Source organism: Canis lupus, chromosome 11 (assembly GCF_011100685.1).
Source record: "Canis lupus familiaris isolate Mischka breed German Shepherd chromosome 11, alternate assembly UU_Cfam_GSD_1.0, whole genome shotgun sequence".
NCBI lineage: Eukaryota > Metazoa > Chordata > Mammalia > Carnivora > Canidae > Canis > Canis lupus.
This window is the reverse complement of record NC_049232.1, coordinates 55273694-55296093: the sequence shown is the minus strand read 5'-3', so window position 1 is coordinate 55296093 and position 22400 is coordinate 55273694. Positions and strand designations below refer to the sequence as shown.

At 38.0% G+C, this 22400-nt stretch overlaps 1 protein-coding gene across 2 annotated transcripts in view; it reads right to left on the bottom strand.

Annotated features, from left to right (window-relative positions):
- NCBP1 (nuclear cap binding protein subunit 1) overlaps positions 1-22362 on the bottom strand; it is a 36309-nt gene extending 13947 nt beyond the window's left edge. Inside the window, exons 1-14 of one of the 2 annotated variants that reach the window (XM_038552899.1) lie at positions 22209-22362; positions 14597-14685; positions 13937-14037; positions 12552-12708; positions 10332-10439; positions 9847-9968; positions 8318-8387; positions 7436-7651; positions 6129-6226; positions 5341-5404; positions 3883-3993; positions 2895-2959; positions 1427-1489; positions 1110-1184 (exon numbers count right to left, since the gene is read on the bottom strand). In XM_038552899.1, coding sequence (XP_038408827.1) covers positions 1110-1184; positions 1427-1489; positions 2895-2959; positions 3883-3993; positions 5341-5404; positions 6129-6226; positions 7436-7651; positions 8318-8387; positions 9847-9968; positions 10332-10439; positions 12552-12708; positions 13937-14037; positions 14597-14685; positions 22209-22242 — 1373 coding nt within the window. In that variant the 5' untranslated portion in view covers positions 22243-22362. Of the gene's footprint in view, positions 1-1109; positions 1185-1426; positions 1490-2894; positions 2960-3882; positions 3994-5340; positions 5405-6128; positions 6227-7435; positions 7652-8317; positions 8388-9846; positions 9969-10331; positions 10440-12551; positions 12709-13907; positions 14038-14596; positions 14686-22208 lie in introns of those variants that run through there. The other variant, XM_038552900.1, reaches the window with a different exon arrangement.
- Between the last annotated feature and the right edge of the window lie 38 nt (positions 22363-22400).

The following is a 22400-nucleotide window of genomic DNA, read 5'->3' as shown; positions in this document are numbered from 1 at the left end:
GTTCCTACTCATGTATAAACACAGGAATAAATGAATGGGCAAAGGAGGGTAGCTCTTATAGGAAACTATTAAGTATAGGGTAAAAGGAAAAAAAAGAATCATTACTTGGCAATCATCATAGTGGTGGCAGATCAAAGTAGCAGTTGTCAATAGACATTTGATGAAGAATAGGACATGAATATAATCTCAGGATATCTCCCACAAAACATTAATCAATTACAAAGGGGAAAATGGTGACTTTAAGGTGGAAAAGGCTGGCAGACACTGACATGACCAGGTGACTAAGGTTAACATTCCCAAGGGTGAGACTCACGCGCCTCCCAATGTGATGCAGTGAGAAGAGTACCAATGATTTAAGTCCTGAATTTGGTCAGGACACGTGAGGGTGACTAAAGAAATGAAAGCCTAGATTCTTTAAAACATGAAAGACAGGAAAGAGTAAATGGTCAAGTGAGGAACGTAAAGAAAATGACAACGAAATGCTTCCTGTACGCTCCGGATGGGACTCCAGCCCAGAAAAGGAAAAGACATTATTGTGACGGTTGGTAAGGTTTCGTCTGTGGGCTGGGTGGCTGTATTCCTGCACCACAGCCTGTTTCCTAATCTGGAGGGCTGCATGCTGGCCATTTAGAAGCACATCTTTGTTTTGGGGAAAGATACAATGACGGTTAGGGGACAATGGGCCTTCACATCTGCAGCTTGTTTTCAAAAGGTTCAGAAAAAGATCAATGTGATGGGTGTTTATATATATACAGAAGAGAAAAAGAAGTGAACTTCTGAACAAATGTGGTGAAGTGTTAACAACTAGGGAATCTAAATAAATAGAATACAAAATTCCTTGCACCATTTTGGCAATGTTCCTGAAATGTGAAATTATTTCAAAGTACATTTGACAAAAAAACTTACTGGCCTAATTCACAAAGAATCCATACGACGGCACTGCTTAATTTTTTTAAGCCTAAATCTTGACTAAAAACTGAAAGGGAAGAGAGGCAGGTACTTGGGATTTAAAAAATGATATTTTGGACATACATCACACATGCAAAGAGAAAAACTGCCCTCATAGAAACTGGGAGAACTAAGCTAAGGAGAAAACACAAAGAACTTACCTCATACATTTTTCTAGAACTTCTCTAACAAACTTTGGTTTGGGACTTTCAGGATCTTGAGTAAGACAATCTGACCTAATAAGAAAATGGTAGTTCTTTTAAGTTCTTACACATAATCTGCACTTATACCTAATGTGTACTTAGCTACAACGAATTTTCTTGTACCTAAATTATTACATTTATATCTCTTTAAATACTAAAAATTAAATATTTCAGACTATGCAAAAGATTGCTTTTATGTTATAGTTTTAAATATTGATTTTTCTTTATTATGATAGACTGCAGGGAAAGGAAAGCTAAAACGTATTACCACTTACCAATCTTCCCAGCTCCAACGGAACTGGAAGTTACTTAGATGATGGGAAAACCAATTAATAAACCTGTAGATAGAAGTGGGTGGCAGGGGAGGGGGAGATAGAAAAGGATGAATGGTTGCAATCTGTAACAGGAACTTATATAAAGCTTCAGACAAAAAAACCCTACTTTATAGAGCTAAATAAAAAGGCCATCCCCTTACCAAAGCTGTATCTTCTGCTGCCATTTACCCTCTTGCTGCAAATCCTGTAATTCATCTTCTCCTAAAAATAATGGTCTCCTACTCGCTCCTTCTAATAGTATTATTCTTTTTAAGTGAATAACAGAAATGATAGAGTGCCTTTTTTGTGCCACGCACTATATACACACACACGTGTGTGTGTCTGTAGCCGAATTCTCACAATAACTTTCAAGTAATGTACTATTTTCCCCATTTCGTGGACAATAAAACAGGCAAAAAAAAAAAAAAAAGATTAAAGGAACTGCAGATAATTGTATAAATGGCAGAGGCAAAGTGTAGTGTCTCATCACCACACTATGCCCTTTTCACCACAAAATATACATCTTTTCCCCTAAAAATACATCTGATCTAACTAGATAGAAATCACCTGAGCATACTGTGTAATGTTGTAAAATCTGCGAGAGCCCAATATATATTTGCTGAATTTCAATAACATAATTGGGTTGTGCAACTCCTAGTTTTATGAGATTGGGAGAAAAATCAGAAGATGCTATCTTAGAGCATGTCCCTCATAGATCTATAATTTCAATCACTGACTCAGGTCTGATACAGTGCTTAATGATAATTTTCAGATATGCAATCTGAACAATGGACACGAAAGATCATGGAAACTGGAGAAGTGTTCAGTACCTGGGTCGATCTGACTGTGGACACTAACAGAGGTAAGAAAGATACCAGCTGATAAAAGTGGTAGACGGGTCTCCGTCAAAAGACAGTGGACATGCAATTACCACACCTCTAAAAATCCAAAATGGTCTTTTGTATAAACTGAGTCTTCAAGCTGTAGTTATGTAGAAGCTAATTATTTAAGAAAAAGATACTATCTATAAACAAACAAAAATACATATATATTTATACATAATAAATACACAATATTAGGTTCTGCTTGTGCACAGGGGTGAGTACAAAGTTTATTTTAAAATCTTACATACCGAATTACAAAGGAAAAAGTATAATTATACCAAAGCACAAAAAAAAAAAATTTAATAATGAATGAAATTAAAGAAAACCTCAGTATGGCCATCATTTCCTATTGGAAGTTAGTAGAAAGCATGATGTTACATTATAAATTTTATTATTATACAAAGGGTTATTTTGGGGAGACAAGAAAGAAAAATCAACTTAGAAATTCTCTAAAAAGGCAAATATTTTGCTGATTAAATTCTTTTATACAGTACAGGGAATAGATGCTTCTTGCAATCAGTATAGAAATAAGACAATTACTATACCTGTCTACACATGTAGTGTTCATCGTGTCCAAACGCATATATAACATTTCAGTTGCCTGTGCAAGCTGTGAATTTGAGGATAAGGAAAACTACTCTGAATCCTCCCTCAAAATAAGTTGTGACAGAACATAACATTTCTTAGAAGTCATGATGACTAACAATGCTGAGCATCTTTTCATGTAATTGATTTTTTTAAAAACAGCTGCAGTTATCAGTCATATACAATAAATCTGACTTGTATACAACCCTGAACTAAACAGTGAATATTTATATCGCCTCCAAACTTTCCCCATGCTCTTCTGTAATCCTCTTTCCTCCTCCCCCAACAAGCAAATATTGGTCTGGTGTCACTGGATTACTTTGCATTTTCTATAATTTTGTGTAAATGGAATCATGTAGTATAAATTCTTGTTTGACAACTTTTATTCATCCTACTTAATTTGCAATTCATTCAAGTTGTTGCCTGCACCAAAAATTTGTTCCTTTTTATTGCTGAGTAGTTTTCCATTGTATAGATATGGCAAATTTGTATATTCATTCATGTACTGATGGATATTTGGATTGCCTCATTCTGGGGTATTACAAATAAAGTTTTTTCTTTTTTAAAAGATCTTGAGAGAGAGTGAGAGAGAGACAGAGAGTAGGAACAGGGGGGAGTGGAAGAGGGAGAGAGAGAAGCAGAGCAGGGAGCCTTACGGGGGGCTTGATCGCTGGACTCCGGGATCATGACCTGAGCCAAAGGCAGACGCTTAACTGACTGAGCCACCCAGGTGTCCCACAAATAAAGATTCTATGAACTTAATGTCCAAGTCTTTGTAGGGATATGTGTTTTCATTTCTGTTAGGTAAATACCTAGGAGTGGAGTGGCTGGACTGTGTGGTATACTTATGTTTAACTTTTGAAGAAATGGCCCCCACAGTAAGAAACATTTAATAATCTTTTAAAGCCAGGTCAAAGAGAGTAAGTTTAAAAACAAAGGAAAGGATACAACTTGGGGTAGAGAGCCAGGCTGGAGTTTGCACAGCTCGATAAGCAGTGTTGTGTACATCACATCAATGTGCGGGGGTGCTGGAAGCTGAAACAGCTCTGCAAAAATCACCTATAAAAGAACCATGAGTCAGAATGCTGTTCAACAAGTATCTTTGTACTTCCATCAGAAAGATCAACATTTTAAACGTAAACTCTTTAACTCCATGGCATTCATAATGAAAAAATAATTACTTTATAATCTTTAGAAACTATACTCTTTAAGACATGGAGATTTGCAATTGAATACTGTAATGAAAATTTCATCGTTCTATAACTCAATCAAATAAGAATATGCAGAAATTAATGCTTATTTGATACTCCCAGAGAATAGTGCAATTAAATTCCTACTCTGGAAGTATCAGAGTTGATTCAGGCAGGTACTCACTGATCCATCAGTTTCACTCCTAGAAGCAGTAAAAACCCTCATTAGATTCTGAAGACAGGAACAGAAGATAGTCAAGTCATTCCAGGCTGCTACTTAAAAACCAGTGCCTGGCAATCTCTTTGGTAGAAAAAGATTACTTTGCCACCGCTGTTGTTCAGAAACTTGTTTCTGCCCTCCCTATATAATTCATGAACCACCTACCTAGAATTCTAAAACCTGGTCTGCATTCTTTCTTCTCATTCCCATCTCCCATCCCTCTGTATTCCCTTCTGATAAAATTTTACACTTTCCAGATTCGAAATTATGACCTATATTTTGCATTTCAACTGACGTGTCAATGAGTCAAGTTCATAGCCTAAATACACTCTTAAAGTTTTATAAGATAGGACAAATGCAGTACTTTTGGGGAAGCACACAAATACATGTATGAACAGTAAGTGAATCTGTAATAATAAGTGAATGCTATTTTGAGACTTAAACCTCTACAAGGTGTTCACCCCTCCGCATGACTTGATATGGGGTCGAAAGTATTATTGATTCTTCCTACTTTCAAAAACAATGGGCTCTTCTAATTTCTAGGAATAAATAAAGACTCCTATCTCTCCCTACCGTGTGATACAGGGAATAATAATATACTAGTCAGGGGTATGCTGGTAATAAGAGGCCAGATAAACACAGTTATCTGCCTATGTAATATGGTATTTTAAAGTATTCAAGCCAATTATCTATCTGATAAGTGGACAGTGTACTCACAAGACTGGAGGTAACTTATACTATCCATGAATGAAGACATGCTATATAAATAATTTAGAGGCACTGCAAAATTCCATTTGGCTACTGGCCTCAACCTCCACTTTTGTTTTTACTAACATGGCTAAGAGAGCACAAAATTGACAGCAATTTTCTTGCTCCTGTGTTAATTTTCAGTACCTGACAAGTTGCAAGGGGAAAAAAAAAAGCCAAGAGTTATTAACTTTCAAATCCATAGAAAGATTCTGAAACTTAGAAACATGCTCCATGTGGAACACATACCTCAACTATGTGGTAGTTCAAGGGGATCTTGTTCTTCCCTGGATAGCTCACCAACTGTGCAGCACTATTGAAAATTTAACTGAAGTTTAATAAGTATACAAAGATAAATAAAAAAATCACATTAGCAGCTCCAAAAGCACTGTGTTTGGATACAAGGCAAAGAAATCTTTTCTGAAATGCTCTAGACTTCAGGTACTTCACTTAACTATAGCAGAAATTACTTTTGATTACCACAGGAAACTCTCCACAAAACTCCTTGAAAGAGCAAAAGGAGTTTAAGTAATAATATTAAGAAAGCATATTCAGATCTATTAACTTTAAGTGTTTATAGAGTAGAACACTCCCCAAATACTATATTTCTTTCTACTTTAAAAATCTAAACCCGAAGCTTTCTAAGGCTTAAGGAAATACTAAAAATAAACTTTTCCAAAGCTCGCTATCTAAATGCTAGAAAACTATTAATATTCTTTTATTCCTCTAACATTCATACCAAAAACAGTTTGTCATTCAATTTGGCCGCTGCATATGGCAAATATTCACACAAAAAAGCCAACATCATGTGCAATTATAAAGCACTATAGTGTTATGAGGCACCTACAGAGATACTATCTGAGTGTGCGAGGGCCTCGAGAAAGCAAAGGAGTGTTTTTAGAGATTGGTCATTTAGTAATAAGACAGGGCATCAGGAAGAGAGGAAGATTTTCTTACACTCTTCACATTTTGCTCTTAACTAAAATCAAAGTGCTACTTTTTCTCCACTCTAAAAGTTACCATGAAAAGAATCTTACCAAGTCTTCCTTTCCTTCCAGTGAGACTTAATGATGCAGTGAAGATTCTCTTCTATTACAAATCTTTCAACTGAATGACTCCCTGGCATTACAGGACCCTGGAAAGAAAAGCAAATGTAGATACTACAAGCTTAGAAAAAGATACTGTCTTTTATTTATCCAACAAATATCTGAGAGCTTATTATGTTCCAGACACTATACTGGGTGCTGAGGATAAAAGTTCAGAAGTGTAAAAACTTCGTATTTCAGCAAATTACAGTATCATATTCACTTGTATATATGATACAATTAGAATGGCAGTTGCAGCATTTCTTCTAGTGCCCCCGACACCATACTATCATCATCCATCTCAATTAAATCAAAGAGTTTATATATTAACTCTATACAGCTTGATTTTAAGATTTTATTTATTTATTCATGAGAGACACAGAGAGGGAGGAGCAGGTTCCCCGCAGGGAGCCCGATATGGGACTCAATCCCAGACCCCCGGAATCACACTGAGCCGAAGGCAGACGCGCAACTGCTGAGCCACCGAGGAATCCCAACAGTTTAATTTTCTTTTTTTTTTTAACCACGAGAGTAGATTTACTTCCATAATAAATATGCAGAGAGGAAAAATTTTATTTCAAACACTGTATAGACACAGAAAGTCATATATGCATTGAAGATACCTTGGGGTGCCTGGGTGGCTTAGTGGGTTAAGCGTGTATCTCTGGCTCACATAATGATCTCAGGGTCCTGGGATCAAGCCCCATATCAGGCTCCCTGCCTAGTGGGGGAGTCTGCTTCTCTCTCCCTCTGCCTCTACCCCCTGGCTTGTGCTTTCTAATAAATAGATAAAACCTTAAAAAACAAAACAGCACTGGGTATTTTTCTTAAAATCAACCTTATTAATAATAGCTAAAATTATTGAGCACTCATGTGTTACATACTATTCTATGCATTTTACATATTAGTAATTCAATCCTCATTAAAACTTTATTTGAACATATTATTATTCTATTAGCAAACTAATGTGGAGAGGAAAATAACTCCCCAATATCTAGGACCTGACTAAATCAGGATTAAAAGCTAAACACTCTTACACTGCATACTGTACTCTCAATCTACTTACACATACTAAACAATTTCTTGCCTAATGACGTGATACCATTCACTAAATTAAACTGTTAACTTCACTGCTATTGATCCTCTTAGATAATAAACCACTCAAAATTAAAATTTATCACAGGCTAGTTCCAACAAGATTAAGCCACAAGCACAATGCAACACAAGCCCTCTGATAGAACTTTTGGTTGGTCACATACTTCGGGATCATCTGTGTAATCAAACATTCTGAAGATGACCCTTGGCATCGGGTACACTGAATCTTCCGTGTGCGGAGGTGGTGTAAAAGGAGGCAGATTGTGTTGCAATGCTTCACACAGGATGCTGTCAAAGGCAAGATAAGGTCTTAGGATGTGCCGCTCCTGCCAGCGATCCTTTTTCAATTTCTGAATCTGGGCCCACAGGCAATCTAAATACTAAAGACAGATTAATTTTTAATAATTAATATATATTTGGAGGTCACTTAGAATATTTTGATTAGACAAACCAAAAACATTACCATATAAAATATATGACACAAAAGCTAGTTTGCAATTAAATATGGTACAAAGGAATAGTGCCAAGTCTTTCTTTTTAATTACTTTATAAAGTCTACCTGTCTGAGTCTGTTACTGCTTACATTTTCAAACTGGGCATTTAAATAAAAAATAACTATATCTGGAATCTTGCAGAATAAAGAATGCTTTGATTACATTCTAACATTAAAAATCCACTATATGCTAGGGCGCCTGGGTAGCTCAGTCGTTAAGCACCTGATTCTTGATTTTGGCTCAGGTCATGATCTTGGGGTCACAAGATCAAGCCCCAAGCTGAGCAGAGTCTGCTGGAGATTCCCTCTGCATGCCTCCAGCCTGCTCATGGACATGTTCTCTCTCTCTCTCAAATAATAAATACGTAAGTAAAATCTTAAAAAAAAGAAAAATCCACTACACACCTAGAGCTATGAGGAGCTGGAACTTTGATATGAAATGCGGAAAAGTAGTTAAGGTATATAAATGGAATGATGTGCATATACCACAGAGATAAGAATCTACTCAAGAGCTGACTGTGCTTGTATCACAAGAGACTGAGAATCAATTTACCTCTTCTTGCGGGTGTGGTTTCTCAGCAGTCCATACTTGTAACATGGGCACATGTGTTTTTTGGCGTCTTCTAATATAAAAATGAAAATCTACACTTAGGTTTTTAACAACATGGAAAGATGTTCAATTGCTTCATAATTAATAAAATGCAAATTAAAGCAGCAAAGTAACATTTTACATCAAATTATCATATTGCCAAAATGTGGACAAATATGCAATTCCAAACACTGCTGGCACAGGGGCTAACTGATCTAATCTCTTTAGAGGAGATTTGGAAGAGTAGAATTTCTTTGGAAGGCGATTTGACTAAGTCTAACAAAACTAAAATTGTTAAGACACTTCAACCCAGCAATGACATTTCTAAAAACTCTCACCCTCCACAAATGTATGTGCCCAGTACACAAATACATATACATAAGGATATTCACTGAAACGTTGTTTATAATACCAAAAGACTGGAAATAACCTAAATGTCTACCAAAAGGGACTCGTTAAAGAAATTATGGTATGTTAAAAGAGTAGAAATACTGTACAGCTGTCAAAAAGAAAGAGGTATACCTATATGTTTTTATGCAATAAATCCAAGTTATATTAAGTGGAAAAAAAAAAACAAATGAAGAACAGTATGTATACTGGACTATCATTTGTAGAAAAAAAGGGAAGGACATATATTCAAATGCTAGGATATTCATATTCTTTTATTTTTATTCTTTTGCAAACATCTACATTTTAAAAAGAACCAGTATGATTTTCAAAAACATTAAAAAGATTTATCACTTAAAAGTAGCTTAATGACAAAGCAGGTTTTTATCTTTAGATTTCTTTTAGTTCTATTTGTAACTAATTAACAATATCCAAACAGGTTACCTATTAATAGATTATGAAGCTTGTAACAAAGTTATTTTGAAAAAACTTAAGGGGACACAAAATTACCACACTGCTGGGTAAGTGAGTCTAAACTTACGAACAAGCCCTACTATTAGTCTTATACCTAATAAGACAAACAAGTTTTATACCCACTTCAAAGAAATGGGCAATAGGAGGATATGAGATGTTTTCATGGAAATGCATCATATTATTTAAGAAGTGTGGGTTAGAAGAGCCACTATTTTAAGGACTTGGTTTAGGACTTACATGAAATAAATACATTGTATGTGCTAAACTTCTGTCTCAAATATTGTGATTCAGTAGGTCTGAAGGTTGGGATTGGAGCACATTTAAGTCCTACAGGAAAGTCTTATGCACATTAGGATTTGAGAACCACTGTGTGAGAACAGAAGATATTTTATGACTTTGCCAAAGCAGCTCAAAAGGAGCTGTTACCAACTCCTTTGCACCAGTAAAGTAAGCAAACATTGAATTACCCTGAGGTCTCAGAAAGTTATAAGAGTAGGGGAATGAGGTTACTTAGAGAAAGCCATTAGGAACTCTGCAGTTTATTTGTGAGAAATGAAACTGACATGGTATTACTAACAGATAAAATATAGCACAGTTATCGTATCAGTAAGAATAATGAGCCGTGCCCTTACTTAAGATAGCTTTCAGTGTTGGCAAAGATGCGGTCCATCTCTGCATCTTTCTTTTCGTATAACTCCTTTCCAACCCAGGGCAAAGATGACAGAAAGGCATACACATACCAATCTCGCCGCACCTGAAGAATTTTTTAAAAAGGCAAATTTAAAATATGTGCTGGTTAATTTTCATTCATATTGTACTTGTATCTGAATGAATTCCTCCATTCCTAGGGAGGCTTTTAATACAGCTTAGGTAAGACACCCCTGGCTCAGTCAGAGCATTTCTACCTCATATTAGTTTTAATTTTATCAGACAGATCAGTGAATTAACATACAGATATCAGAGAACCCACCACTGTGGCAGTTGACTTAGCTTGTAGATATTAAGAATTTATAGTGTGAAAATCTACTGTTATCTTTTGGTTTTGATTACGAAAGGGTTACCAGGGAAAAATTCCTAGTACTGTATGGACAAGATTCAGCATACCGTGTTTTCTTACCTGAGGTACATCTTCTTCCTGAGTTACACTTACAAAATTTTCAAACATAGCAACCATGGATGGGGCAGCAATGACATGACAATTCACAAGATCAGATAAAAAACGGACCTGTTACAGAAAACAATTTCTATTAAATCTAAATGTAATATAATCACACAATAGACAGTCTTGTAATGATTGAAACTACAGGTCTGAAAAACTATGCCTCAAGACTGAATCTAACCTGCTGCCCGTTTTTCTTTTGCACAGCCTGTGAACTAAGAGTGGCTTTCAGATACTCAAATGCTTGAAGCAATCCAAAAGAATATTTTATGATTTATACAAATTATATGAAATTAAATTTTAGTGTCCACAAATAAACTTGTATTGGAACACAGCAAGCTCATTCATTTATATATTTTCTATGGCTGCTTTTGTTCTACAACAGCACAACTGAGTACTTGTGACAGAAACCGAATGAAGGATGGGAATCTGCATTTACAGGTTCCTATTCCATAGCTACATCAACCTATAATCTTTTCAGTCCTCTGTGAAAAAATTTTCACTGGACTAGAGAAATGGCAGTTTCTGAACAGATATTTGTTGGATGTCCCTTGTGTGCCACTAAGCACTTTTAAAGTTTCTCACAGTCTAGTGGGACAAGCATAATCTCAACCCAAAAGAATGACTCCTTTAAGGTAAATTAAAAAAGTATTCTAGGAACAGTGATAAAGGGAGTAGGGGAAAGCATCATAAAGGAGGAAATACCTGGGCTAGGTCATAAAGGATGAGTGAAGTATGCCTCAAGTGGAGAGTAACAAGAGTATTCTAGGCAGGATTCAAAAAGATGTATTCAGGGATCTGCAAATAATTGTGAAACAGCTGGAGGGTATATGGGAAGCAAGGAGAGAGAAAGATTGGGGCAGCCATAAAAGGTCAGCACTGAGTGTGGACTTAATCTTAAGCCTGACTGGTGTTTAACTTTTTTGGTAATATACTCAGTAAAAGACCTTGATCACATACATGCAATTCTAGGTAATATAAATAAACATAAATATCATACATAAACATATATACTATACACTGGCCCACTGTCAATCTATGTATTACATATTAGTAAGGCTTATTTATTACATTTCCATTTAAGATAAGTATTTACTTCCTCTCACCCAGTGAATCATCTTGTGCACAAGATTTTAAAAACCTTCCACTGTAGAGAATGGAAAGGAACTCGGGTTTGTGATCTATAACCAACATGAGCAGTGAGTTACAGAAAGACCGGTCTGGTGCCACAGTAGGAGTCAGAATGAAAGACAGAGAGTCTGGATGCAAATGATCAGTTAAGAGCCTGTCTTAAAACATGAGGAGGAAGGGAGTGTTCTGGCTGGCTCAGTAGGGCATGAGACTCTGAATCTTGGAGTCATGAGTTCAAACCCCATGTTGGGCACAGAGCTTACTTAAAATAAAAGGCACGAGAAGGAAGGCATGAACTATGCTAGTGGTCCTGGAGACAAAAGAAAAGGGACAGGCCAGAGGGAAATTTACGAGGCAGAAATGACAGGATGTGGGAACTACTTACAGGATAAGGGGGCAAAGGGAAGACAAACATTAATGCTCAAGTCCCTAGATGGGTAATGCAGTAGACAGCAGACCCTGTGTGTGGTTTGGGAAGACAGAATGATACATTTAGGGATTTTTGTAACTAAGGGACTTCCAGGCAAGATATCTTAGGGCTATCCAGGTAGTATCTGTAATACAGGTCTGGAGCTCAGGAGAAAGGCTGAAGTAGGACATACAGATTACCAACTTGTTAGGAAGGGTCACTCAAATAAAGATGGTTTGTAACGAAATGAGAGAGAACGAGAATGCTTTAGGAGAGAGTGTTTAAAGTGAAGTGAGGACAGAATCCTGGGAAACACAAAATATAAGGGGTAAAGGAAGATTACCCAGTAAAAAGAGACAGAGAAATAGAAGGGAGGTGGCAGCAGGAGGTCCTCAAACAGTGGTGCTGCAGAAATCCACAGACAAGAAAGTAGTGTAAAGCATCACATGCTACCAGAAGGTCAACTAGTATTTAGAGCGAAAAGAAGCCACTGGATTTGGTAATGAGCTCTGTGGTACCTTTAGTGAGAATGGTTTCAGAAGAGCAGCTACTGTGGTGAGAAAGAAAAAATTCCTTGGTTGTAGCTCACTTCTCCCCCTCCAACCCAATCATCATAATATACTAAAAAAGTAACTTACCAAATATACAGCTTCATTATAGTTGTTTGCTTTCAGTGATTCTTTAAGCTGACGAATCATAGCTTCTACAAACTCTCCACCAAAATTGTAATTCCTGGCATTCAGCAGTCCAACTAATGTTGTATAAATTGTCAACTTCTCAGGTAACAGGCGTGCACTGATTTGAGAACCCAGTACAAGAAAACCCCAAAACAACAGTATTATGTTAAGTTGCTTGATTCTATATTATATAAGTCTTTTGTCATTTTACTAACTTTGGAACAGGATTCCTTTGAGCTATATTTTTAAAACTATTTCAGAAAAGGCATAAATGTTGAGAAGAATTGGACATGACCCCTGTAATTTTTTATTTTAATTCTAATTAATCCAAGAATTAAAAGTAAAACAACTCTAATTATAAATTTATCAAACTAAAGTAAGTATAATTAATGCTAAACCAGTTTTTCTTCTAATGTGTTTAGTGGACTTTAAAGAGCAGTTCTACAGAAACTGTTTCCATGGTAAAACATCTGGGAAATGCTGGGTGAAACAAGTTTCTTCAATGCAGAATCATTAAGAGGGAGATGGAACATTCACCATTTATAAACTTAGCTAACCAAATGTCACAGGATCAGAATTCCACTTTGAGAAACACTATTTTAGTTGCTTAGAAAAAATTCAGAACTAAAACCACTTCCAGCTAAGTTCCTATCAGTTAAATTGCTGAATGTCAACATGGTACTTGGACATAGTAAGATATCTTTACACCACTTTTATCCAAAAGTTGTTTAACTATTTCTTTGCAAAGCATACATTAGAGTGATCAATGTCCATCTGAGAGATGAGAAAGCCTGGATTGTTAATTCCACCACTGGGAGATACTGTTTCATGATTTAATTTGAGACTTTTCCCACTTTAATTTACTCACAGATTAAATAATATTTGGTCTAGTTAACCTAACTCAAAGAAAGATTATGCCTATCAATATCTTCAAAAGCTTCTTCAGTCTTCTGAGAAGAACTATTACGCAAGTAACCAGTTCCCAAGTTTGGCTGGTACTACTGATTAAAAATACACATTAAACTCTATATATTGTATATATTTAAATGCTCGTGCTTCAAAGAAAATCTCTGAAATGTGGAAGTGTCTACTTTCACACTTAAAAAATAGTCAACTCAAATGATTTTAAGGTTCCAAGAAACGAAACATAAGGAAAATGCTCAATTTTAGTCCTATTTATCTCTATGCAAAAGAGTTCACCAAAGGTCATTTTGTCTGTATACATTTCCCATTAGAAGGAAAGCTAATAAAACATGGAAAGTAAACATATCTTTTGAACATTCCCAAAGCATTTAAAGGTAGATAATACATTATCACCTGGATTCACAAATCTTTTGCATACATACACTGTACAAAGAAGCCTTAAGATCTTGCTCTTGTAGTTAGGAAGATCAGCTTCTAAAACACCTGCCAAGCCTTCTAGGTTGCTCTCCAGAGAGCAGGCACTCTGTAGAGGACAGCATATTAAATATCTGTTAAGTACTCAGCAATTAGTGAGTGAAAATTTTCTAAGTGATCATAAAAAAACGTTAAAGCCTTATATGCATAAGGCACTATGACAGGTTTAGTATAAATCAGTAATTATTGCTCTATAGAAATCCATAAAAAGAGAATAAATGAAATTTTAAAAGCAAGCAGTCCGAGGAAGCAGAGTAAGAATTAGAAATGGAAGGACATCATCTGTTCTCCTGTGTTTCTGTAATTGATTCACTTAATACATGACCCTAAGCAAATTACCACAGGTATCTAAGACTTGTTTGTTCCTTATTTATAAATTGAGAGGATTATTTCTTAAGGTCTAAGACTCATATTCAAATTCTATGAAAATTATTAAGAACGTTTAACTCACAATTACCTGCATCCCAAGGGTTTAATATGCATTTACTTTGGGATACAGATGCATGGCAATACAAGTTTCATATATCACCAAGTTTTGCTGCAGAAGTGAATCAAGCACAGTCAACTACAATCCTAAGCCCATCAGTCTGTGTCTATCTGGCACATACCTTTTCTCCTACTTTGCATATTAAGGATTCCAAATGATCTTCAGTTTCATTGGCATCTGAGGTCTTTCTCCTTTTGTGAGGCTGTCCTCCTATTTCAACAATGTAAAAAATTAACATTACATGATGAATCTAATACCACAAATTTTATTTAACTTTTTAAATACTATCTCTTTCCTATCAGAAATGCTACTTTTTATACACTTTTTTAAGATTTTATTTATTTATTCATGAGAGGTGGAGAGAGAGGCCCAGACATAGGCAGAGAGAGAAGCTGGCTCCCTGCCAGCTAATGCCCCTGATGTGGGACTTGATCCCAGGACCCCGGGATCACAACCTGAGCCCAAGAGAGACACTCAACCATTGAGCCACCCAGGTGCCCCACACAGGAGAAGCTCTTAACTGACCCACCACCTCCCTGATGGGGCTCCATTCACCAAAGGTCTCCATAACCAGGGACACTACAGTTAACTCCAAGAGGCATTAGTTATGTTCAATTTGATGTGAATAGTGCCCTACAAAGGCAATGCAGCAGCCCGGTCCACTTCTGGGGATAGGGAGGAACACTGCTTACAACATCCTAACCACTAGTAGTTAGAATACTTTCTGGAACACTCCTGTACTGCTATTCCCATTCTTTAAACTGAATTGTTCACTGATGATATTCAGTTACTTGGTCCTAAAGTCTCTAAGTGCCAGTAATACTTATTATTCTAATAATGAAAATTATTATGTAAACCAATGAAATATGGGTATAAAACCAAGTTGAATGCTTTGGAAAGACTAGGCAAAAAAGGGAGGAAAACTTCAGAAGATGAGAAAGGGAGCATAAAACATGAGCATTCCTCACTAGTTTCTCAAGTGTCTGAACTTTCAACTCTATAATTAATAGCTCTGGTTCTATAGACCATGCAGAATTAGAGTATAGTTTACCTCAAGCAATGGGAATCACAATCAGCAGATATATACTCAAAGAAACAACCTGAACACTTTATCAAATAATCAGTGGTAGAAAAGTACGTTTTATGATTTACTTTACTAGTCGATTCTATTCAAAAACCATTATCATTCAAATAATCTTTTTTTAAAGATTTTATTTATTTATTTGAGAAGGAGTGAGCAAAAGTGAGCATAAGCAGGGGCATATGGAGAAGCAGTTTCCCTGATAATTAGGGAGCCCAACGGGAGGCTCGATCCCAAAACTTGGGATCATGACCTGAGCCGAAGGCAGATGCTCAACCGACTGAGCCACTCAGGTACTCCTCATTCAAAGAATCTTAAAAAAAAAGAAAAAAAAAAACATCTACCACACCCAAATCATTATCAATCACCTAACTGTCCTTTTGGTTGCTGAAGAATTCCGGCTGAACAAACTACAAATCAAACTTAGGCACTGGATAGTCTATTACTGTTAAGATTCTTACTATTAAAAAAAAAAAAGATTCTTACTATTAATCATCTTTTACCATTTTGTTTAAAACCTTAATATACACACCTTACATCCTTTTGTGGAATAATCTACAGCTTAACAATTTTAAATTAATAGTGTTAAGTATGGAACATGATGCTGTTGATAAACAAAATGTTGGCTAGTGTCCCAATACAATTCAACTTTGGCTTCCACCAATTAGATTATTAGGACAACATGTGGACAAGGAAGTAAAACTCTGTAGCAGTGCTAGCGATCTGCATTAATAATGAAATCTGCAGTTGGGTACAGGATTACCCAGGAGTAAGTTAAACATAACTTAAATGGTCTCCAGACTTCTATAGCCAAAGGAACAGAGTCATTTTTAAAGAATTCACAATCACCTACTTGCCTCTATAACATCTGGCTTAAAATATGGTGATTCTCATAAAACATAGCACTCTGGTATTCTAAGCTTGGGTGTCAAAAGTCTCTTCAAGGGATGCCTGGGCGGCTCAGCGGTTGAGTATCTGCCTTAGGCTCAGGATGTGACCCCGGAGCTCCGGGATCGAGTCCCGCATCAAGCTCCTGCACGGACCCTGCTTCTCTTCCCTCTGCCTATGTCTCTGCCTCTCTCTGTCTCTCTCACGAATAAATAAAATCTTTAAAAAAAAAAAACAAAACAAAAACCCCAAGTTTCTTCAATGACTGAAACGGTCTTCAAGTACCTTAAACTTAAGCTGAATAAAACCAATCTATTAATAACTAGATAGGACCAGACGGAAGTACTATAAAAGTCCACAGAGTAAAGCACTGTGTGCTTTGACACCCTGACCCTTTAGTTATCATTATGATCTGGCTTAAGTAACAAATGAATATAGTTTTGAGAGGATAATCCCATAAAAAATATAACATGCATGCACTATGACAGTTGAGATGTATTCCTGGAGATACCTGCCCATGTAAAGTGGACATGTGTGACACAGTGGAATCAGTGACCTTGATTCTCAAATATGCAACAAACCTACATCACAGGATCTTTAAAGGTTCCACCACCCAAACAACCAACTTTTACACAAAGGTCTTCTATTTGCAGGATGTATTCCCTGAAAAAAATCCACATATTCAATGCAATGTTTATAAGCTGTCAGCCAGGCTGTTAAAATAGCCTCTCCTAGAGCAGTGGTTTTTAATTGGTGAGATTTTGCCCCCGGTAGGGGCCACATGACATACATACTGTCTCTGGAGACAGTTTTAATTGTCACAAATGGGGAAGTGCTACTGACATCCAGTGGGTAGAGGCCATGGATTCTGCTAAACATATTACATTGGACAACTCCTAACAACAAAGAATAATCCAGCCGGACATATCAATAGTGCCGATGGTGAGCACCTTGGTTCTAGAAAGTAGAATATACTAATAGTATTCTTCAGAAACAGATTATGGTAAGGCTGAGAAAATGCAGATGGCGAAAAACTAGCTGAATGAGAGCAGTTTTTTGTTTTTGAAACTTTAACCACCATTCTCTCCTTTCTGGCTCATCTACTCCGCCAACCCTTTATCTCACATCCCACCCTTCACATCTTCCCTAAATTAACTCTCCAGCTGGCTGGCTTGTTCCCCAATCTATTTGGAATCATACCCCAGTCTTTAAAGCAACCCTCCCAGACCCTCTTATAACCTAGAAAAAGAGAAAATAATGCTGTGAGAGAGAAGGTAGGATTTCTAATATAAAACTAGAAAATACAACTACACAGTCCTCCCTAAACTGCAACTCCTATTTTCTCTCTTCCCATTCTGACTGTATGAAAGCACAAGTTTTGTTTGGAGAAGGGGAGGAAGCAGAAAGTACTAAGATAGGCCCCACTCTCACCTGATATTTGAGAGGATATAAAGGAGGGCTGGTAAAACTAGACGCATCTGAACTCACAACAGTAACAGGATATTGAACTCAAAACAGAACCTGGGTATGCAGAGTAAAGCAGCTTCATTAGAATAAAATTTTGGGAATTAGCTAAATGTTTTCATATACCCTCAAGAAAATATATCTAGGATAGCTCCCAAAGAATAGATTTTATATTAAATGTAACTATGTAGACATTTTACAACATAGATTCAGTTACATATTGCCACTTCACTCTGACACCCTTGGCTTATATAGGAGAGAGAAACCAATCTTTATTAAAACCCATTTATGAGGCACCTGGTGGCTCAGTGGGTTGAGCATCCAACTCTTAGTTTCTGCTCAGGTCATGACCTCAGGGTTGTGAGCTAGATCCTGGCATCAGGCTCTGCAACTCAGTATGGAGTCGGCCAAGATTCCGTCTCTTCCCCTCCCTGCTCTCACATGCACTTATATCTTCTCTTTCTGATAAATAAAAAAAATCTTTAAAAAAAAAAAAAATCCAGGGGATCCCTGGGTGGCTCAGCGGTTTGGCGCCTGCCTTTGGTCCAGGGCGCAATCCTGGAGTCCCGGGATCAAGTCCCGCACCGGGCTCCCTGCATGGAGCCTGCTTCTTCCTCTGCCTGTGTCTCTGCCTCTTTCTCTCTCTATCATGAATAAATAAACAAAATCTTTAAAAAAAAATCCAAAAACTCTTTGAAAGGATCCTCACATACAAATAACTTTTTCCCTGTAAGGTGATCCTAACTTTATATGGATATACTGTACATCTTATACCCTGAATTATTATAAAAACCGCACTAACTGGAAAACAAAGACCAACCCTGTAAAAGAGAAAGTAGCAAAACCAACCATACAAAAGGGAAAAGTAGATTTAAAGCAGAAGTGACCATCACACCTGAAACAAACTATACTCTTCCTTCGAGTAACAAATCCCTTCACTTCTAATTATTTTTTCTGTAAGTTAAAAAAGTAGTCACAGTCTAAAAGATAAGGCGCTAATTCTAAGTAGCTTAAAAAGGGGGTTAAAAATGGGTTTTTAGCAAAGGTATTCGATAATACAAATTACTTTCTTAAAATAACAAAATAACATACTGAACAGATATTATATGCATTAAAGCTTTGCAGATATTTTTTCCCTTTCTTCAGAGACATTCTTTTTAAAACATTTTTAAAATAGATTTTATTTATTTATTCATGAAATACACACAGAGAGAGGCAGAAACACAGGCAGAGGGAGAAGGAGAAGCAGGCTTCCCACAAAGAGCCCAATGTGGGACTCAACCGCCGAGCCACCCAGGCGTCCCCCTTCAGAGACATTTTTAAAGGGATTCTAAGAAATGAGTTAGTTTTAGCACTGGATCAGTATCCATAAATGCTAAATTCCCTTTCAGGATTTCCCTTTCCTTCTCTATAAATTGAACTTCACTCCACCAGCTGAATTTCGTTGGTAGTCTAATCCTGGACACTCTAGTCTCAACAAAGAGACACAATTTTAAAACTGCCCTCTATGAGCTGATCCTTTGCTACCTCTGTGATCTTAGCTCCTACAACTCCCCCCAGCCCCACCCCTCTGACTCTGCTACAGGGATACTGGCCTCCTTACTTTCTGTGAACACCACAGGAATGCTCCAGCCTTCAGTCCTTGGCATTTGTGGTTCCCTTTTCTTAGACTATTGCTTTTCCCCATAGAGCCACCTGGTTTGCTCCCTTCCTGCAAATCTCCCACCAGACACCATTCTCAGTGAGGCCTTTCCTGATCAACTGACATAAAACAGTAAATCCACCTCGCCTACAGTCTCTACCCCCTTTCCCCAGTTTTATTTTTCTCCATAGCCCTTACTACCATTTGATACACTATATTTGATTGTGTTCTGACTGTAAAAGGGAGGCTTGATCTTTATACTGTCCACTACTGTACTGCCAGTAGTTAGGATAGTGCCTGGCACCGTTAAATATTTGTTAAATAAATAATTATATCTTGTCAAGCATATGGAAAGTCATGACAGTCAATGACTGATAAGAGCTGATGATAATCCAGAAATACTCAGGTGTATCTACTTAATTATGACTATCAGAATTCATTTTAAAACAGCCTTCTATAACATTTAAGTGTCTGATATTTCAGATCTTAAAAAAATTAGTAGATGCTTAATTAAAAGATTCAGCTGTTATGGCAGCTGATCCAAATTGTGGCAATTTATCAAAGTTCCAGATTTGGTATAGTATCCAAGAGGAACTATATACAAACTGTCCTACTACTAAATTATTCACCAGAGTTAACTTTAATGAACTCATTTTACTTCTTTTTGTCTTATTTTTAGGTTCCTGCATCAAGATCCAAATGGATCATGATTTACTGTCCAGCTAGTATTAAAAGAAACTGTCAAGAGGGGATCCCTGGGTGGCTCAGCGGTTTGGCGCCTGCCTTTGGCCCAGGGCGCGATCCTGGAGTCCCGGGATCGGGTCCTGCGTCGGGCTCCTGGCATGGAGCCTGCTTCTCCCTCCTCCTGTGTCTCTGCCTCTCTCTCTCTCTCTATCATAAATAAATAAATCTTTAAAAAAACTGTCAGGAAAGTTATGCCACCATCACAATAGCAAAAGCAAAAGCTGTTTTCTACATATTCACATCCAATTCTCCAGGTTGCCCTCTGGAAACATTTTCTCTCCCTTTAAGGGTACCCTAAAAGGGAGAAGAGTGGAGAAAAGAAAATATGAGAAAAGCAAAGAAAACGAGAAGAACTTTAAAAGACTCAAGTTCCCTAAACCCCAACCAAATTGCATCAGGCATATTAGTTTTTGGTTAATAAAATTCAAAGCCTATGAAAACCGTTTTCTGTGGTCTGCACGTACATCATACACAAAACCTCACACGTTTAAAAAAAAAAAAAAATCTAGGCATCCAGCATAGTAATACTTGGGTAGTGAAGAGACCCCTGGATTTCCTTTTATCCGAGTCCTGGCACTGCTATGTCTCCATGTGTATTACACTAAAACTCCGGATCCTCAGGCATCAGATAAGGATGAACTAGAATATCCTCTCAAGCCATTCCCTAGCAGAAATCTGATGCTTCAATGTTAAAACACATGTGATTCTGCTCCTACTCCTAAATGCCCCAAAATTCAAGGACAGGCAAATGTTAGTGAAGAAAATCATATATTAAATGAAATTTTTCTTCCATGTTTTTTCTTATATTGTTGACATGTGCCAGCGTTTGTCACCTCTCAAGCATTAACAGATGCTAAGTAAGTAAATATAACCATGAGATACTTGTTACATGTATTAACTCATTTATGACCCTCACAAAACTGAACAGAGGTCGGTATCCTTACACTTCTACATTACAGACTAAAGTTTCCAGGGGTGCTAGAACCTGGGCAAGATTATGAAGTAATGGTGGAGTCTAGCTTTGAACTTAAATCCTCTGACTCCAAAGTCTGGCCTCTTAACCATTATACCACATCCCTTTTAAAGAATATAGACTATTCTATAACCTGGAACATAGTAACAGAACTACTCAATTTCTTCCCTTTTTGGTGGATGTGTGCTCTTGACTGATTCCCGTAATGCGAGCATATTTTCCTGTTTTTAACCTGCCAAATTATCCTTGTTTTTTTTTTTTTTTTTTATGATGGCAACACCGCGATCATCACCCTGGAGTGCAACCATCCAAATCCCTAAGGGCTCTCCAGTTAAGTTTTTCCAGCACCCTTCCCTTTCAACGAGGGAAATAACACTTGCAGCTAATTCAAAATCTACTGTAACGACGTGCATCTGTTTGTTAGTGACCTGAGTGTGGGGAACAGACGGCTTTCTTTCCTTGGAGCATGAAAGAAGGCAAATCCACGGATGACGGATACAGCCGAGCTCAGACTTGCGATTCCTCCGATCTCCCCACTCACCGCTTTGTTCCTTCCTCTCTGGGGGCCCTTTCCAGGTGCAGTTTGAGGGTCAAAACGAGACCCTGGGACTAGCGGGTACCTGTCACTGTGCCTAAGAGGCGGCCGCACAGACCCTGGTGTATTGCCCTGCTCGGCGGTACCGAGGACCAAATCCTGAAGACTCCTTAGAGACCAGAGGTCCAGCAGGCCGACGACTAAAGGAGCTGGGGCGGAGGGGAGCGGGGCCTTTTAACAAGTCGCCGGGCCTCACCCTCGCTCCACTCTCCCGGGCCCCCCGAACGCTGCCGGGGTGTGTGTGTGCGTGTGTGGCGGGGGGAGGGCTCCCCATCCTTTCCTCGAGTCCCCGCGATCCCGGCCCCCACCTGGGCGCGGCCTCGGCGGTCGGGCCTTGGGCACTCACCGTCGTTCTCGTCGCTGTGCCGCCGCCGCGACATGCCGCACGCCGGGCGCCGCCGAGCTGAGAGAGGCCGGGCGGGAAGCGCGGCAGGAACTGTCGGGCCGCCGGCCGGTGCGAGGACACAGACGAGGCGCGCGCAGGGGCCGGCGCGCAGGCGCACTCGCTGGCGACGGGTCCCGGAAGCGCAGGCGGGAG